Source organism: Tachypleus tridentatus, chromosome 9 (assembly GCF_004210375.1).
Source record: "Tachypleus tridentatus isolate NWPU-2018 chromosome 9, ASM421037v1, whole genome shotgun sequence".
In the NCBI taxonomy this organism is placed as follows: domain Eukaryota; kingdom Metazoa; phylum Arthropoda; class Merostomata; order Xiphosura; family Limulidae; genus Tachypleus; species Tachypleus tridentatus.
The window spans coordinates 98,896,703-98,913,928 of NC_134833.1; the positions used below are offsets into that span (position 1 = coordinate 98,896,703).

The 17,226-nt window shown below is 32.1% G+C and overlaps 1 protein-coding gene and 1 pseudogene across 6 annotated transcripts in view; one reads left to right on the plus strand and one right to left on the minus strand.

Moving 5' to 3' along the window:
* Positions 1–2,263: 2,263 nt before the first annotated feature.
* LOC143225855 (actin-3-like) lies at positions 2,264–5,777 on the plus strand (annotated as a pseudogene). Its single transcript, XR_013014109.1, has 5 exons — positions 2,264–2,488; positions 3,747–3,887; positions 4,325–4,564; positions 4,716–4,962; positions 5,184–5,777. The product of XR_013014109.1 is annotated as an actin-3-like (transcript).
* Positions 5,778–9,590: 3,813 nt separating this feature from the next.
* LOC143225854 (sorting nexin-14-like) overlaps positions 9,591–17,226 on the minus strand; it is a 106,095-nt gene continuing 98,459 nt past the window's right edge. For all 5 annotated transcript variants that reach the window (XR_013014108.1, XM_076455989.1, XM_076455987.1 and 2 more), the window contains exons 26-29: positions 13,755–13,785; positions 13,541–13,605; positions 12,748–12,839; positions 9,591–10,105 (exon numbers count right to left, since the gene is read on the minus strand). Coding sequence is in view for 4 of the 5 variants with exons in the window: in XM_076455989.1 (XP_076312104.1) it covers positions 10,016–10,105; positions 12,748–12,839; positions 13,541–13,605; positions 13,755–13,785 (278 nt within the window). In the remaining variant the exon portion in view is untranslated. The remainder of the gene's footprint in view (positions 10,106–12,747; positions 12,840–13,540; positions 13,606–13,754; positions 13,786–17,226) is intronic.

Consider the following 17,226-nt stretch of genomic DNA (forward strand, 5'->3'; position numbering starts at 1 on the left):
AAGATTTGGCGGTGATTACTATCTGACTTCCCTCTAGTCTTACAATGCTAAACTATGGACGGCTAGCACAGATTGCTCTCATGCAGTTTTGCGCGAAAATTGAAAACAAATAATCAATCATATTTTGTCATTCCATGTGTTATTTAAACAAATAAAATCGCATTGTATTTGTTTTTAAGCAAATGAGACTGTAAAAAAATGCATTGTTGGAAGAGAAAAAAAGGTTTGTAGTGCAATGAATTCATCCAGCACATTAAAGTGCTCAGATCTGTTAAGTTGCCACTTGAATTTTTTTCGCTAGATGCTATCATTTCTTGTTATTTTACTGAGTGCAAGAAAAGACCATTATGGAAGAGAGCACTTTTTGACAGTTGTCATTTTTATAAAAAGTATAAAAGGCAGACATTAAACTCAAATCGATTTATTTGACATGCTACAATAAAGTCAGGAATGTATATAATACTGACATGAAAAATAAATAAATAAATTTTTGTATATAAACTCAATAATAACTCAAATACGTTCTTCTCTTAATGTATTTTTGCTGTTCACGCTCCTCTCTTCGAAATATTTCTTTTAATCAGTCGACAAAGGAAATCCTCTTTGTTTTTGCATGAAATTCCCTCACATAAAGAAATATTTCTGTTCTTAATTGTTTTTCGGTCAGATTGACGGCTTCGAACTTACGAAGACTGGTGAATCGATGTTAATAAATAAAAGAAATTTTAGGAATGTAAAAAAAACAACAAAAACAACCTTCTCCTGAAATACTCTTGAAAAGAAATATTTTGATATATATATATATATAAATTGTCTTCTTCGTATACTAGATTGTCTTCTTCATATGCTAGATTGCTTGTGGAAACTAGTATTAGTGAAACTCGTAGTATATATATATATATATATACATAGAATCATTTTCTAAGATGAACCGTTGAGGAGATATTGATCATGACAGACAGACATTTGGCTATATATATATATATATATATATTTATAACCTATTTTTGTATTTTGTTATCATTTATCAACTTACAACAATATTCAGAACAGTCCGAAAATGTTGTTTGCGTAATATATTACAAATATTCTTGTAATCATCGCATAGTTAAAATGACTTGTGCGTGAGAATATAATACATAAAACAAATCTGTTTGATTCGGTTCAGTAATATACATACGTATACAAGAAGCAACCGACAATTCCCATAGTCTTCCCTAAATACCCTAACCCCCTTCTAAAACCTTGTCTTATGATGCTTGAAAAGTACTCTCGTACATGAGTCTGTGTTGAGTAGGCCGCTTCATTAAATGTGACAGATATGGTGGGTAAGAATACTCCGCCGTTCAAGTTAAATATGTTGTGTTTACCAATAAAGAAACTGTCGAAATAAATTTGATTTTAAGTTCGTAGAATAAGCTGCCTATATGGGCATTTTACTCTGAACTTGAAAGGTGCAGACGAGCTACCTTCAAATAATAAAATATCTTATGAGCGAATGAAGATCCCTACGAAATATCAACGTACAGAAATATTCACACGTTGTTCATGTTTCCACTAAATTACATTCATAAAACCGCATTTGTTCATTCTTGTTTGTAATCTGCTGCATATTTAATACACATTAACTATGTTTTCGACCATAAAAATGTAGATGGCAGAACAAGTTTGAATTTTTAGGGCACCTTGTTTACTATGTATCGGTGGAAAACTGAATTCTAAACCGAAACAGCGATTTTCGGTTATTGTTATACACAAGTTTATTTCCCATTTAGGGAATGATCCCACCCCCGATTATACAGATACTTAGTTCTCGATGATAGAATATTTACCATTTTAAGGTAAAAAAAATACTGTTACTCCGTTTTATTTATTCCAAAGTCAATATAAATGTTTTCAGTTTTGTTTTTTACGTGAGTCTTATGGTTTGTGATTTTAACATGTTTAGGGCCTGACTGTCTTTGAAATTGGCGCGCGTTTGTTCCCGCCCGAGTTAAGAAACCAAACTGGGGCATAAATGGAAGACGATGGCAAAAACAGAGCAAATCTAATTATAGCACCTAATTCCGAAATAAACCATTCATAGTCGGGAAGCAAGGAGCTCCTTACTGTAACGTTACACCTAGCTCTAGTTCTCAGCAGCTAGCTTTCATATTTGGCTGTAGAACAGAAAGACAGAAATAGCAACAACTTCCCCCAAGCCCTCAGTACCTCGCCTCAGAACCCCTGTGTCCGTATATGGACGAAGCACCAGGGCGCCGCCACACTCTTTTCCTTTCATAGCATGAAAACAGCGCTTGGGTGTATGGCGGAATACAGCCATGAAATCATCATCAGGAGCAACCGTGACGTCATAAAGACGTCCCGGTTACCGCATGCTACAAAATGAGTTGTTCTGCGACGTTCTTGTTACTTTTGAGACAAACTCAGTTGGTGTGGCTGCAGTTTCTAGTGTGGTTTTAGTTGGAAGGGAACGAGTTTCTAGTCGGTAGGCTAACTACAATATTTTTAGTGCGATGTACCTGGATTAGATCCTTTACCAACTTTATAATTTTAAGAGAATTTGCTTGTATTATTATAAACTCTGAGATTTTCATTAGTTATTGCTTTCCATTTTTATGGATTATCGTTTGTGAATATCCCTTCTGTATATGGAATTGTGTTATTCGTACGTTAGCAATTGAAATTTTTTGTATCGATTAAGGCTCAAATCACGACATGCTACCCGTAAAAATTTGTATTTGAATGCATTATAGCCAGTTTGATAAATAATAATAATATACCGCTTAACGTATTTGTACCTGAAGGTTTTTTTTCTAACAAGATGTATATTAATTTTTGTATTGCATTATAATGGTGTCTTATGTTTACGAAGTAAATTAACTGGTTTATTTTAGATTGACTTTAAATTTAGATTGTGAGTAACTGAATAATTAACTTCTAGTTTTGGAAAGTAGTTGAGGATAGAAAGTAATCATTATTCAGTTGAAGGATGGGTAGAGATAAATATCGTAAATGTTTCGCTATACTATCTGAATGTTATTACAACTAAGGGTTTCTACATCCATAGTTAGTTTGTAAATCAGCTCCAACAACATACAATCTCCAATATTGTTAATGATGAAACTAACTTTCAAAGGTGCTAGCGTAAATTGAGATGTTTTTCAAATCAAAACCCTAAATGCATGTAATGGTAATATCACGTTCTAGAGTGCATAAATATAAATGAAATGCAGATATAATATAGAAATATATCAAACTAGAATATTAATACTCTTAAATTAAATTAATACCCAAACTTTTAATGTTGAGCGCGGCCTTCCCTATGAAGATGAAAAAGAGGTTTCCAGTTTTTATGTTCACTCGTGGCATAAATCTAAAAAAGTAGTTTTGTTTTAGTGGAATCTCTTCCACGAGTGCGATGCACGTGGTGCGTGCCTCTCTACAGTAATATGGCATGGATATGCCCATAAATGTCCACGTAAAGTGGAAATCTAGGATTGTTTGTAAGTCTGGTAGGGAATTGTGGGTAAGGCTGTGGAGAAGCGAGGGTGACGGTTATCTGAAGAAAAATTTCTTGCCTACCCTTACTAACAAGAGGCGAACTTTTAACAAATACTTTTCTTTTAATTGTTTATTATATACATGTACTACTTCAACCTCAAATAACAATTTTAAAATATATAACTGATTTCATATTTCAAAACTCGTTAAGACATCGTATTGTTTTTCTTGTTTGTGTACAGTAATTAAAATTCATCATGTGTGACGACGAGGTTGCCGCTCTTGTAGTTGACAATGGCTCCGGAATGTGCAAGGCCGGTTTTGCCGGTGATGATGCCCCTCGTGCCGTGTTCCCTTCCATCGTAGGCCGTCCTCGTCATCAGGTACTTCTTTTATATAACGCGAGTTTCTCTGTTTTCCTTTCACTAAACACTTAGACCTTCTTGGTGGCTCAGCGGTAAGCTTGAGGGCTTATATCGCTATACTTTGGGGATTGGTCTCTGCGGAGGGTACAATGCAGATTGTACTTTAACACTCAAATTTAAGGTTAGTATTGACGCTCATTTATTAACGCTTTAAATAAAAGTTTACTTCAAAATAGTATCTATATAAAAACTACTTATTTGAAATAATTATAAAGTCAGCTTTCCGAGCAAAAAGGAAATTCTGTTTATAGACATTTAAAATTCTTCGTGTATTCTGTTTTTTTTAGCAATTTAGTAACATTATAGGTAAAAAATGATTAAAGTTATTTAGTAGGAGTAACGTAGGTTAACAGGATATACTTTTATGTTTATTCGAAAATAAATCTTTCTTCCAGGGTGTAATGGTCGGTATGGGTCAGAAAGACAGCTACGTGGGTGATGAGGCCCAAAGCAAACGTGGTATCCTGACCCTAAAATACCCTATCGAACATGGTATTGTCACAAACTGGGATGACATGGAAAAGATCTGGCACCATACCTTTTACAATGAGCTTCGTGTGGCCCCTGAGGAGCACCCTGTTCTTCTAACAGAAGCACCCCTTAACCCGAAGGCCAACAGAGAAAAGATGACCCAAGTATGTCATTCTACTGATATACAATGATTTTTATATATATTTATTCATATTTTTCAACTGATATCAAAACTATAAATAGTCGCAAAATATTGTGATTTTTAACAAGCGTTAACATATTTACACTAAACTAAACTGACCTTTCATTGACCAGATAATGTTTGAAACCTTCAACACGCCCGCTATGTACGTAGCTATTCAAGCTGTGTTGTCCCTCTACGCTTCCGGTCGTACTACCGGTATTGTGCTAGACAGTGGAGATGGTGTTTCCCACACTGTACCAATCTACGAAGGTTATGCCCTTCCTCATGCCATCCTCCGATTGGACTTAGCTGGCCGTGACCTCACTGACTACTTAATGAAGATCTTGACAGAGCGTGGTTACAGCTTCACCACCACGGGTACGTCTAGTTTTGTTTTTACAAAAAAACTACTTCAAGAAACATTAAGTTGTATTGTCTATAATTATTGAAAATGTGTTCAAATTAAAATCGAACACTAAATTTTCTAGTGACAAACATACTAGTTCTATGGAGAATGACTAATAAGTAATTTTGTATGATGATTGATTTTTGTGCGTTCGAGTTCCCTTCATTTATTCTGTATTTTCGAATGTTCATAGCTGAGCGAGAAATCGTTCGTGACATCAAGGAGAAGCTCTGCTATGTCGCTTTGGACTTTGACCAGGAAATGGCCACTGCTGCTTCTTCCTCTTCCCTCGAGAAGTCCTATGAGTTGCCTGACGGCCAGGTAATCACAATTGGTAATGAGAGGTTCCGTTGCCCTGAAGCCCTCTTCCAGCCATCTTTCTTGGGGATGGAATCTTCTGGTATCCATGAGACCACCTACAACTCGATCATGAAGTGCGACATTGACATCCGTAAGGACCTGTATGCTAACACCGTTCTTTCTGGTGGCACCACCATGTACCCAGGTATCGCTGATAGGATGCAGAAAGAAATCACTGCTCTTGCTCCTAGCACAATGAAGATTAAGATCATTGCTCCCCCTGAGAGGAAGTATTCTGTTTGGATCGGTGGATCTATTTTGGCTTCTCTGTCCACTTTCCAACAAATGTGGATCTCCAAACAAGAGTACGATGAATCGGGCCCGAGCATTGTCCACCGCAAATGCTTCTAAACTTTGTATTTTGTAGTCACGTGATTGTCGCTTTTTTCGTATTTATGTTGATTCCCCTTTGCTTCCGCGTGGATACTCCCCTCCCCCAGAATAACCCAGACTGGTGTAGAAACCCTGGAGCAGGGATTTTGCCAGCCAATCAGAGACTCGGGAACTGTAGGCCAAAGAATCTCAACTTTTCATAACTGCCCACTGATCATGTAGCTCAGCAATCGTATTTATTAACATCAGAAGTTCGATCATTTCAAATATTTCATATTTTTCTGTAAAATAAAATATTTAATAAAAATTTGGGGAAGGCATGTGTGTGATTTGGTTCAGTATTTTAAGGTTTTCTTTGTTCACTCTTTCATTCTGTTAGTTTAAACTGCTTTGCCTCCCTTAACACGTGGTCTTATACAAGTTGTACAAGCTGTATCACAAATACTCTAACATTATAAATAAACATGAACAACGTTGAAATGCAACGGTTTACAATTTCTAACATCCTAGTTTGGAAATTTATCTTTCATAGTCAGTGTTAAAGGCTTTCAGAAGATTTATAACCTTCCTTATAAACAAAAGGTTGGGTACATATTGCTAATATACAATCCCGCGGTGTGAAATGGTCCACAGTGGTAATTTTTCTTGTTTCAATAGCCTTCTAGACATTTAAAGTTGGAACATTGTATTTTAAAATCATTAAATTTAGTACAATGTCGCTTTGTTAGTCAAAATGTAAAAAAAAAAAAAAAAATCAATATAACCCAGGGGTGAAGGAGAAAGTGAGATGCTGTGGGTTTAATCTGGCCCAGCTTACACTACTTTGACTTTATTTATATGAGTAAAGTTTCGTTAGGAATACTTGTAAGAACAAAATCAAACGATATTTAAACCACTTCTCAAAATAGATTCTCGATAATAACTTTTACTTTAACTTTCAATGATTGTCACGCGCGGTTATGAATAGCTACAGCTGATGGTTATAACAATTTGTTTACAAATCTTTCTACAATAAACTAGAATGCTTTAAAGCAGCCAGAAACGAAGTAAATTCTGAATTTATTGGCACTTGTACTAACACAACGTTACGTACTTAAATATTCATGACGTGTTGCATAAAGTTAATTATGTAACATAAAAGTTGTACCAATACTTCTTTTCAAATTGTATTATGACAAAGTGTAAACTTAAATTTTTGCTGGGTTTAAAAATTAATAAATTACTTAAGTCCGCACAAAACTTTTATTTATATGAATACCACAAAAGACGGAACGAAACACTAAAGATAATGTGAATTCAAGGCGCATCAAGATGTCAATTTTTAATATGCAGATTTAAGTGTTTCGCTTCCCTAACTGGTACATTTTAGAAATACCGAATTCAGATAAATGATTCAAGTAGAGCTACTTTTATGTGGGTTGATAATTGTTAAATATAACTTATGTAATGTTTCAATACGTTTTAAGTTACAACAATCACAATAGTAGCTACGTTTACAGTTAACGGGACTATAAAAGCTTCAACTGAGATTTCTACCACAATTACATTAGTTGAGCTTGTAGTTTCTCGTTTGCACAACTTTACACACGTGCGCGTGTGTATATTTAAAATATCGTTATAAAGGGGTAGAAATCGTAAAGCATGTCTAGATACAAGACCCGTTCCTGCAGAAATAGCTTCGTTTTATGTTAAATTTTAATTATTGATCACTTAAACTAAACTCTGACATTAAAGGCTTAATTACGACTTCCATGTAGCTAAGATAATTTAATAATTAAATCTTCTACATGCCGAGGGCGCGTAGAATTTGCAGTTTTAATATTACAAGTGGATAAGAATGGTGAAAAAACAAATTCCCCTGGACAGGAAGTCAGTCTATCGGAGGTTAATTTCCGCAGCTAATCGCTGGTTTTATTACAGAGCTGAGTAGAATGAACCAACCGAGTTAAAATGTCTTGATAAATAACACATTTCAAGCAACCTTCGAATCTGCCAAAGCACTAGCCACTGGACTACTATGCACTTCAGTGTTCAAGTAATTATCTAAAACTCAAACAAATTTCTTCATCTGATATATCTCAATACATTTTAATGGTTTTAACCAATACAAAGTAGTCACTCTCTTGAAGGTTGAACATTCTTTTTGATGGTATATTTCATTAAAGTAACATACATTATCAGAATCCCATTTACGTTTCTCGCTTTTGACATGTTTCTTCAAATAAACGTTATGATTCTGAGACACGTCATATATTACTTGGTTAATTAAGTAAAAATGCTACTAAAGGTTTGTCATCTATATAACAATTTCAAAAAATATTTGCCACATACATGTATATAATTTTCTTTAGCTCATACAAGTCACAGCGAACGCACTGCCATCTAATGATAAAAGTTAATATTATATAGATATTATACCATAGATATTTCAAATGTTATTTTGTAAAAAAAACAACAACAAACAAAACATTTTGATCGTTACGCGTTATCTCTGATGTTATTAACCTACGTATCAAGGGATTCGTAAACAAAAGATCTTAAGTCGTCTAGGCAACTACAGACTTTAAAAAGAAAAACTCAACAAACAATATCACAGATCACTCTTTATATCGTACAATTATCATTAGTTGCCGATAAGGGCTAGGCATGGCCAACTGGATACCATGCTTGACTGTGAATCGAAAGCAGGGGCGTTGGTAGGATTTTCTCAGGGAGGGGTAGTTTCTTTTCATGGTATATGTGTATACATTTTTCCTTGTAGTTGAACACAAAGCTACACAATAATCTGTGTTGTGCCCACTACTTCTATCGAAACCCTGCTGCAGTATGTAGCCATATTAAGTTTTTACGCATACTATTGCACAATGATTGCTTCTTTTGTCTTCTAACTAAATATCAAAAAATTTCCAAATAACCATGTGCAGTATCTCAAGAAACTAGTGAAACAACTTCCTCAATATCCTTTACACGTTTGCAAAATATTTCAAATAGCCAAATTAAGTTACAATACTCTGTATACTGTTTTTAAAAGTGCTTAAAGTTACACAACTATAACTGAAGTGTGTTAACACCATGTGGTATTCAAATTTAAATAAAATGGTACACACTATCATTGAAGTGTTTTAACACCATGTGGTATTCCAAATTTGAATAAAATGTTACACACTATCATTGAAGTGTTTTAACACCATGTGGTATTCCAAATTTGAATAAAATGTTACACACTATCATTGAAGTGTTTTAACACCATGTGGTATTCCAAATTTGAATAAAATGTTACACACTATTAGTGAAGTGTTTTAACACCAAGTGGTATTCCAAATTTGAATAAAATGTTACACACTATTAGTGAAGTGTTTTAACACCAAGTGGTATTACAAATTTGTATAAAATGTTTCACACTGAAGTTTTCCTAACACCAAGTGGTATTTCAAATTTAAATAAAATGTTACACACTATCATTGAAGTGTTAATACCATGTGGTATTCCAAATTTGAATAAAATGTTACACACTATCACTGTCTTAAAACCATGTTGTATTTGAAATCTGAATAAATGTTACACACTATCACTGAAGTGTTTTAATACAAAGTGGTATTCCAAATTTGAATAAAATGTTACAAACTATTAATAAATTGTGTTGACACTATATGGTATTCTGAACTTTTATACAAATGTAATAATAATAAGTTATAGTCAGCATGAATATAGAAGTAGGTAAACAGAGATTTTTATTTAAACGTTAATTGCTAAAACTGTCTTGATTGGAAAAAGCTAAAAAAAACTGAAAAAGAGCGAAGGATAAATAGGAAATTACTGAGAAGGAGAGAAGAGAAAAATATGAGAACCTTCTATGTTCAGGTATTTTATAACTGTCTTTTGTTTTTAAAATTCTTCTAAAATGTAATGAATTTTTCACCAAGAATTTATTTGAATGAGCATTTAAATTACAAGTTATTAACTGTACATTTCTCAAATTATATTTAACATCATACAGTAAGTACTAATAGAGTACTTGAAAAATTACATCTTATAGATTATGAAAATGGAAAATTTCTACAAATACAACCCCCTCTGCACACAGTTCTAGTTGACTAAAAATACCTACACTGTGATTAGTTATATGATGGTTGAATTACCTTTAAAAGATTCATCAATAGCATAACAAAATTAATGAAAAGTGCACCAATGTACTGTTACAATATTTTCTTTCGATTATTACTATGCTTTTCATGTAAAAGTTCTTTAACTTCAATGAGTAACGAAAAAAAAAAGTTCACATTTATCATAAAAGAATATTTTTTTGTTTTTGAATGATACTGAGAAAACAGATTAGGCCCACACATCTGGGCTGGGTGTGTAATCTGGTCGTAGTTCAGGAAATACTTCTTGTACTACCACATCCAGAAGAACATAGGAGAACTGAAACACACAAGTTGTACATTTAATTCTTCTAATCTAATACTAAAAACACATTTTAGCCAACCAACTGTGCTATCATTACTGACAACAATGCAGCTCATGTCAACCGTCTACACTGCAAAATGTTTTTTATATTGCAGAAAAGAAGCAAGAAATAGGCCAACACTCACTGTATATGCACAGAAGATAACTTAACCCAACAAACAAGAATTATAAATGATACACTTCAAATTTTTCTTCTTCAGTGAAATACATTTATACATTAACTGGATTATATTATCAATGATATACATGGGTTCTAAAATGATAAATGCAACAATGAAAGAGCATTACAATTTGAGCTTATGTTAAAGTAGTTATTTGTTGTTATATTTACTTACATACTCCAATGTAATTCTTCAAGTATTACTTATTATACAATATATATTGTAATCAGTTTTAAGTACAAGAAAATATGATAGAATATGTGTATGTCCAATACCATTATCACTATGTATGTTGATTGTCATGTATTCAGTAAATATTGTTAAACATGTGAGAAATGTTCAGAAAATTTCAAGTTCCTATTAGTTCCTTAATATATTATGAAAAACACTGCTTTTATATAAGATTTATTTTTCTAACTACTTAATAAAATGGTCATGAGTATAACAGAACAAGACTTCTTTTGTTGCAAAAACGGTTTAAACATACCAACTTTATAGAGGGTGAGTATGTTATTTAGCTTAAACATAAATACAGCATGATATACTGTATTACAACTATTGTAAAAATGTAATATAAATTTGGTGTCACAATTAATTGCAACAATATTCAAACATAACATAATAATAGGATTACAAAAAGAACCGTAATTATTGTAAAAATGTAACAAATATAATGTCACACATAATAAACTGCAACTGTTCCAAAAATTAAATTTCTTCTTTACCAGTTACCATGTGAAGTTCATATAATTAATCATAAAACAACTCAAGGAGTTTCCAGAATGGAAATATCTATCTTCCCAGACTCAAAACTATTTAACAGTTTAATTAAAGCTTACACTTTCAAAGGTAGTAGTACAGCACACTTCATTTAATGAAGGTAAGCTTTAAGTAAAACTTTATGTTTATCCCTACTATATTTTAATTATTTAAGAATGTGACCTTGCCCTTGAATTTACAAATGTACAAGTATTCACTGCTAAATAAAAGTAAAACAAGCTGAAAACAGTTTAAAATTCCTTTAAAAACACTAGAATTAATGACCATACAAAGCCTTCTAAGAAACACTCTGAGCAACATAACTTAAAAATAAGCACTCACTGCAGTGTTAAAGTACAAACAGAGCCCACCACTCTATGGCTCAAACAAGTTTTAGATTTACACCCACATGTGGAATTGCTTTGTTGTTTTTGATGTAAACAAAATATGTCTTTACACCTCATTCTGCCATCTAATAAAGGTCAGCTTTACCTAACGCATTTAAGCTGTAACTCAGTGTTTGTAGTTGGAATGGAAACTGCGTATATTATACAGGCACAACAGAATACATATCCCATCATGACATTCTTTTACTGGTATACAGTAAAATGCTGAAAGTGCAAGAAAAACTAGCTGTATGTGGAAATACTCATTATTAGATGTTTCTGTCCTTGATGTGTTAGTCAGGCAACCATTACTTTAACACAGACAAGATATGTCACATTATGTATTTGAGGTTGAAAACAGTGATGCTTATCTTGAGAAATTTACTCACTTTTATTATAAAAAAAATCCAATAAGAACAAACATAATTTAAAAAGTGGAACAAAATGTTTTATCATTTTACAGCAGTTAAAGAAAAATGTTCTGACAAAGTTTTTGAGAAACTTCCCTGTAACCTTAACTTACAAATGTCAAGGACCAGTATGATTAAATTTAGTTAACTACACACAAATCTCAGCTTAAATAAACAATGAATACAACTTGACCATAGTTCAGTATTATCTGGTCTATGAAGGACCTTCTTAAATGGGAAAACAGCATACCTGTCTTTCCAAAAATATTCCAAGAGAAATGAAAATTTAAATTTATGACAAAATTTTTTGCTTAACCCAAGTTTTTTCCACAAAATTCTTTTTCACACCTAAGACATTAACTGTAAAAAGACTTATTAAAGTATACATAAATTATTACTTCCAATGGCTTTACCAAATTAAAATTGTGCTGCCACTTAACAACTACATTTCCAATGTAACTGGTGTTTGAAATAAATGGTTGATGAAATTTCTGAGATTATGTGTTTTTGCAACAAAAGCACCATTAATTGTATATTCTATGACCAAATAAAATTGAATATGGACATAGCATCTTGTCAAACCACAATTTACATCACTGCTGAAAAAACAACCAAGCACAAAGTGCATCTTTAAATATGTGTGTTACAACAGACGAAGATAAAAAACAACAACACTAAAATCAGAAACTTTCAATGTCATCATAACCATGAGATTAGAAGTTTTATACAGTTTCAGGATTTTCAACAGTTAATATCGGTTATGTGATTGAAAAACATTCAAAAGACAAAATAAAATATTTTCTAAATAAAGCTGTAGGTATACAGCACTTTCATATCTTAAAATTGCTTTAATATCATATAAACAAAACAATATCACTTACATGCTTGTTGAGAATAGGTTTTTGAAGGTATGTAAAAAGTAACTTAGTTCCTTCTTCTAAACATTGCTCTCCAGTCAACCAACCAAGATGGTCTAGAGAAAAACAAGTTACAAAATAATACAAGAATATCTTGTGTATTACATTTATTCTGAATAGTAGAAAGAAATGCTAATCTTTATTTTTACTGTAACAGTTAGTGTTTGGTAGAAGGAGAAGCAGGTGTCTTTCTAAATTTTGAAATACAAAGTGTTGTGTGGAAAAACATATAGTTTCTATATAACGAAATATCCAGTGTTGGATGGGAAGAGAAACAAATGTCTTTCTGAATGATGAAATACACAGTGTTGAGTGGGAGAAGAAGCAAATTTCTTTCTACATAATGAAATTACTCACATTGGAAGAAAGGAAGGACAAATATCTTCACGTGTACTTAGTGTTGAAAACATGGAGGTCAAAGATAATATGTAGTTTTAATGTATAAAATAAAGATAATTTCTACAATCTAAAGTTAAAAGTCTTCATTTGTAAAAATGACTAAACATTACAATTAATCACTGTTGGAAAACATTTGTGGTGTTAGGATACAATAAGTTAGTAGTTTAAATGTTTAATATTTATGTTCTTTTAATAACAAGTGATATAAATTTAATAATGAGTTTTAAACTAATCAGCTATATAAAACTGCATATTTCACATTGTAAAATATTCTGATACAAAGACTACAAATAATGTTAAAACTTGATTAAACTCTTATTTAAAAAAAACACCAGATAACAAGAAGGTACATTTTTACCAGTAAAATATTCTGTCGCTTGTTGTAATGCCAACTTGGCTCGCTCAGCTTTCTGTTCATCAGTCCTGTAAAACAATGCAAGTAAATAAATCTTGACAATCTAAAATACATTGCCCTTATTACAACCTTGGGTTCTAAATAAAATGATTAGATATGTCAAAATTTGTAAGAGAAAACAGAATGTACAAAATTAAGGAAACAGCCTTTAACATACCTGGGAGGACTGGTGTCAAAAAATAAGACATCTGGAAATAACAGAAATAGTGTAATCAGTTCAGAGAAAGTATTGTAAAATCACAGTAACATTATTATTTCAATAAAATATTAGGTTAATTTTGTCTATATAAACTAATTTACATATAAAGTATATATAACCTACACTAACATAGGGTGATAGACTTTAATACATTATAAAATAGCACATTCTGACATGTAGAAAACCACATTTTCAGTTTTCATGAAGAAATACAATTTTACAGTTATTAGTATTAAAAAAATGTGTGAAAGAAAAAGACACACAAGTCAATAACTTAGAATCAGGTGTTTGATGTGGTCACTAATTTATAGCCAGGTATTTGATTATAGTTTATAATTTGTAATAAGATGTCTAATGTAGTCTCTACTAACTTCTAATTAAGTGTTTGTTATAGTCTCTAACTTAAACTAAATGAAAATATTACAAAAAAATATCCTTTCAGACATTAGGCTGTTGTTCTACTATGTCCAACCCTACAGAGTAATTCTACAATACTATATAATGTATCATAAGTTGTTCTACACAATGAGCAATATGATAACCACTATGATGAATTCAACTAATAAAACTGACACTAAATTAATTGATTTACTTATTTTTGAGATTATACATTTTTCTACCTGTATTTTCTCACACAAAGTTTAACACACAATTATTTTAAGAATGTAGATTTTTTTATACAGTCTTTATAACACAACCTTTAATACCAATGGTTATTTTAAGGGTGCAGACCTTTCTACTTGGACTTTCTCATACAAATATGAGTACAAATACTTATTTTAAGACTGCAAACTTATCTACCTACAATACCTTATAACACTTATAACACAGATGCTTATTTTAAGATTGTGGACTTCTGTACCTAGTGCATACATGACTGATTTGTCAGATCCCCCACAATTTAACAGAACATGACAACAACTTTATACATTGTATACATCTGCTGCTACAGTCATACTGTTAAATAGCTGTTGAGGATTGATTACAATCATATTATTGTAAGAAATGCTTAAAAGTTATAAAAGATGTGTTATTTAGTTACTTAGAATTAATAAATAGAGTAAACACCGCAGGGAAAGAATTTCTCTACAAAGTGACTATTTGACTTAGGTTTGTGCAGTCAATGATATTTGAAAGACATTTATTTAAAAGCTTTTAAAAACAAGTCTGGAAACAGTTGCATGTAAGTATGGTGTGATTTTGACAAACAAGTTCTTTTGTTACATATGGAGGGGGGGAGTTGTGCGCAATAAAGGTATTTTTATGAAATAATATTTATGTTTGTAAATGTCTGAAAAGATTGAAAGACAGCTAAAGAAAGTCACAATTAAAACACTCATAACCAAAACACGATTAACAGAATACTTAAAAAGAAAATCACAAGTGATGGAGAGGATCTTTCTAGTGCTTATTATTGGAAGACAATATAGGATAAAAGGTAGATTTGAGAAATCAAATGTTCTTCACAAGATTTTGGAATAGGACCATTACAAGGAAGTGAAGGGAACCAACAGAATAAGTAAAGAAACTACTGCTGCTGAAACTAGTGTAAAGACCAGCAATAATGATTTCTACAATGTTGTCTCTACAGTTGGAGAAACCACAACTTTATATGAAAAGACTGATTGTTTGGAATTAAACCCAATGCTACATAATGGGCTGTCTGACCTCTGCCCAACACAGGTATCAAATCTTGATTTCTAGCAGTGTAAGTCTGCATACATACCACTGTGTCACTGGAGGTAATGTAAAGACAACTCTTATGATGAAAAACAAACAGAAACAAAAATATATACATGTTTATCCAGAGTGATCCAACTAAATGGCTAAAGAAAAACTTAAAAGTGTGATAGGTTTTGGTTGAAATAGGTTGCAGACATCTGACTTTCCTAGAGAAGGAAAAGGAAGAAAAGTCACAAATTATTACACATTGATTTCCCAAACAACATCAAAATTACCAAAACAACAGGTTCAATATTTACTTACATGCGATTCAGAATTTTGCCTTTGCTGTAATGTTTTCAGCACAGACAATTTTTCAATGTCCTTAAACAGAACAAAGGGCTGCAAAAGTTTGTTAGCAGTTCTGAGTCAATATTAAAAGTTAGGAGATTATCTAAGGGTATTTTGAAAACATGAACCACAAAATAAATATGAAATATCTGTACCTGATTATAAAACAGGCAAGCTATCATTAAAAGGTTTATTACATTGATAACAGTCTTTACAAAAGTTATGAAAAAGCATTTGTTGAATATTGTATCCTGTCATGAAAGAACAACCTAAAAGAATTAAGATGAAGAAATTCCATAAGCACTATTTGGAAGCAGGGTATACAGAATGAGCTGTTGCTATCAAACAAGATTTAAATTTATGTGATGACTGCTGCTACAAATGCAATGTGTCACTCACTTGTATATGATTGTACTTCACACATAAGACAAACAGAACAGATAGCAAATATTGTTTGATTTGTGACAACTACTGAGACACTTTTGACTGAAGAGAAGGTCAATATCAAATAGTTCCTTCTTGGATTTTTTTTTTATGTTTAAGGAAACAATTATTACTAGTGTGATAGAAGGTGTTCTGAATAAACTTGAAAAAATGGTACTGTTCCTAAAATACCCGTCTGTAAGGGCATGGGCAGTACTTAAATCCACAAGTTCTTTTCATGTACTATGTAATGCACATTCTGCGAGTCTTTAGTGAATGATTCAGTCAGCTTCTGCACTAAGGTAGTGATATTCTTTAATTTCATTCAAAACATATACACTAACTTCTTTTCTAAGACTTATCACTCAGAAGTAATACTACAACAAGCTCCCAGCAAACTATGAAGATAATGACTGACACATAATGGAAAAGTATAATTGATGCTGTTTATGCATCTTATTACTAGCAGGAAAAATCTACAGCACTATGGTCTTTGCAGAAGACATCACATTTACCAAAAGCCAGTGGAATAAAGTTTTATTCAGAAGCATCTGCTTCTATGACTTGAAGTTAAAAACTATGTGAATAATCTGGTAATAATAACAAGAAAGTTTGCATAACACTAGCAGACAAGGTAGTGTCCTTGACCTAACTCCAGCCACTCAACAAGTTCAAAAAGATTCTCTCTTTCAGCAGAAGAGTAAAAGTGTGCTTTACAAAGACACAAGTAAATACAAGGTAGACTGCTAAAGAAATGGAAATTGCCAATGTTTTTGTCTTTTTTTGTTGCAAGAACAGCAGATTTTCTCACAAAAAAAAGAGACAGTTTTGATACAAACTTGGTGACTCTAAAATAAAAAAAACAACAACAAATATACAAGAAATGAGCATTAATATACTTCTTTAGTTTATTGTATAGTTTAGAAAAGTAGAATATAACTAGAGGTTTAAAACAACACTGTCTTAGAGTTTCAAGGATATTTTGCCAGTATAA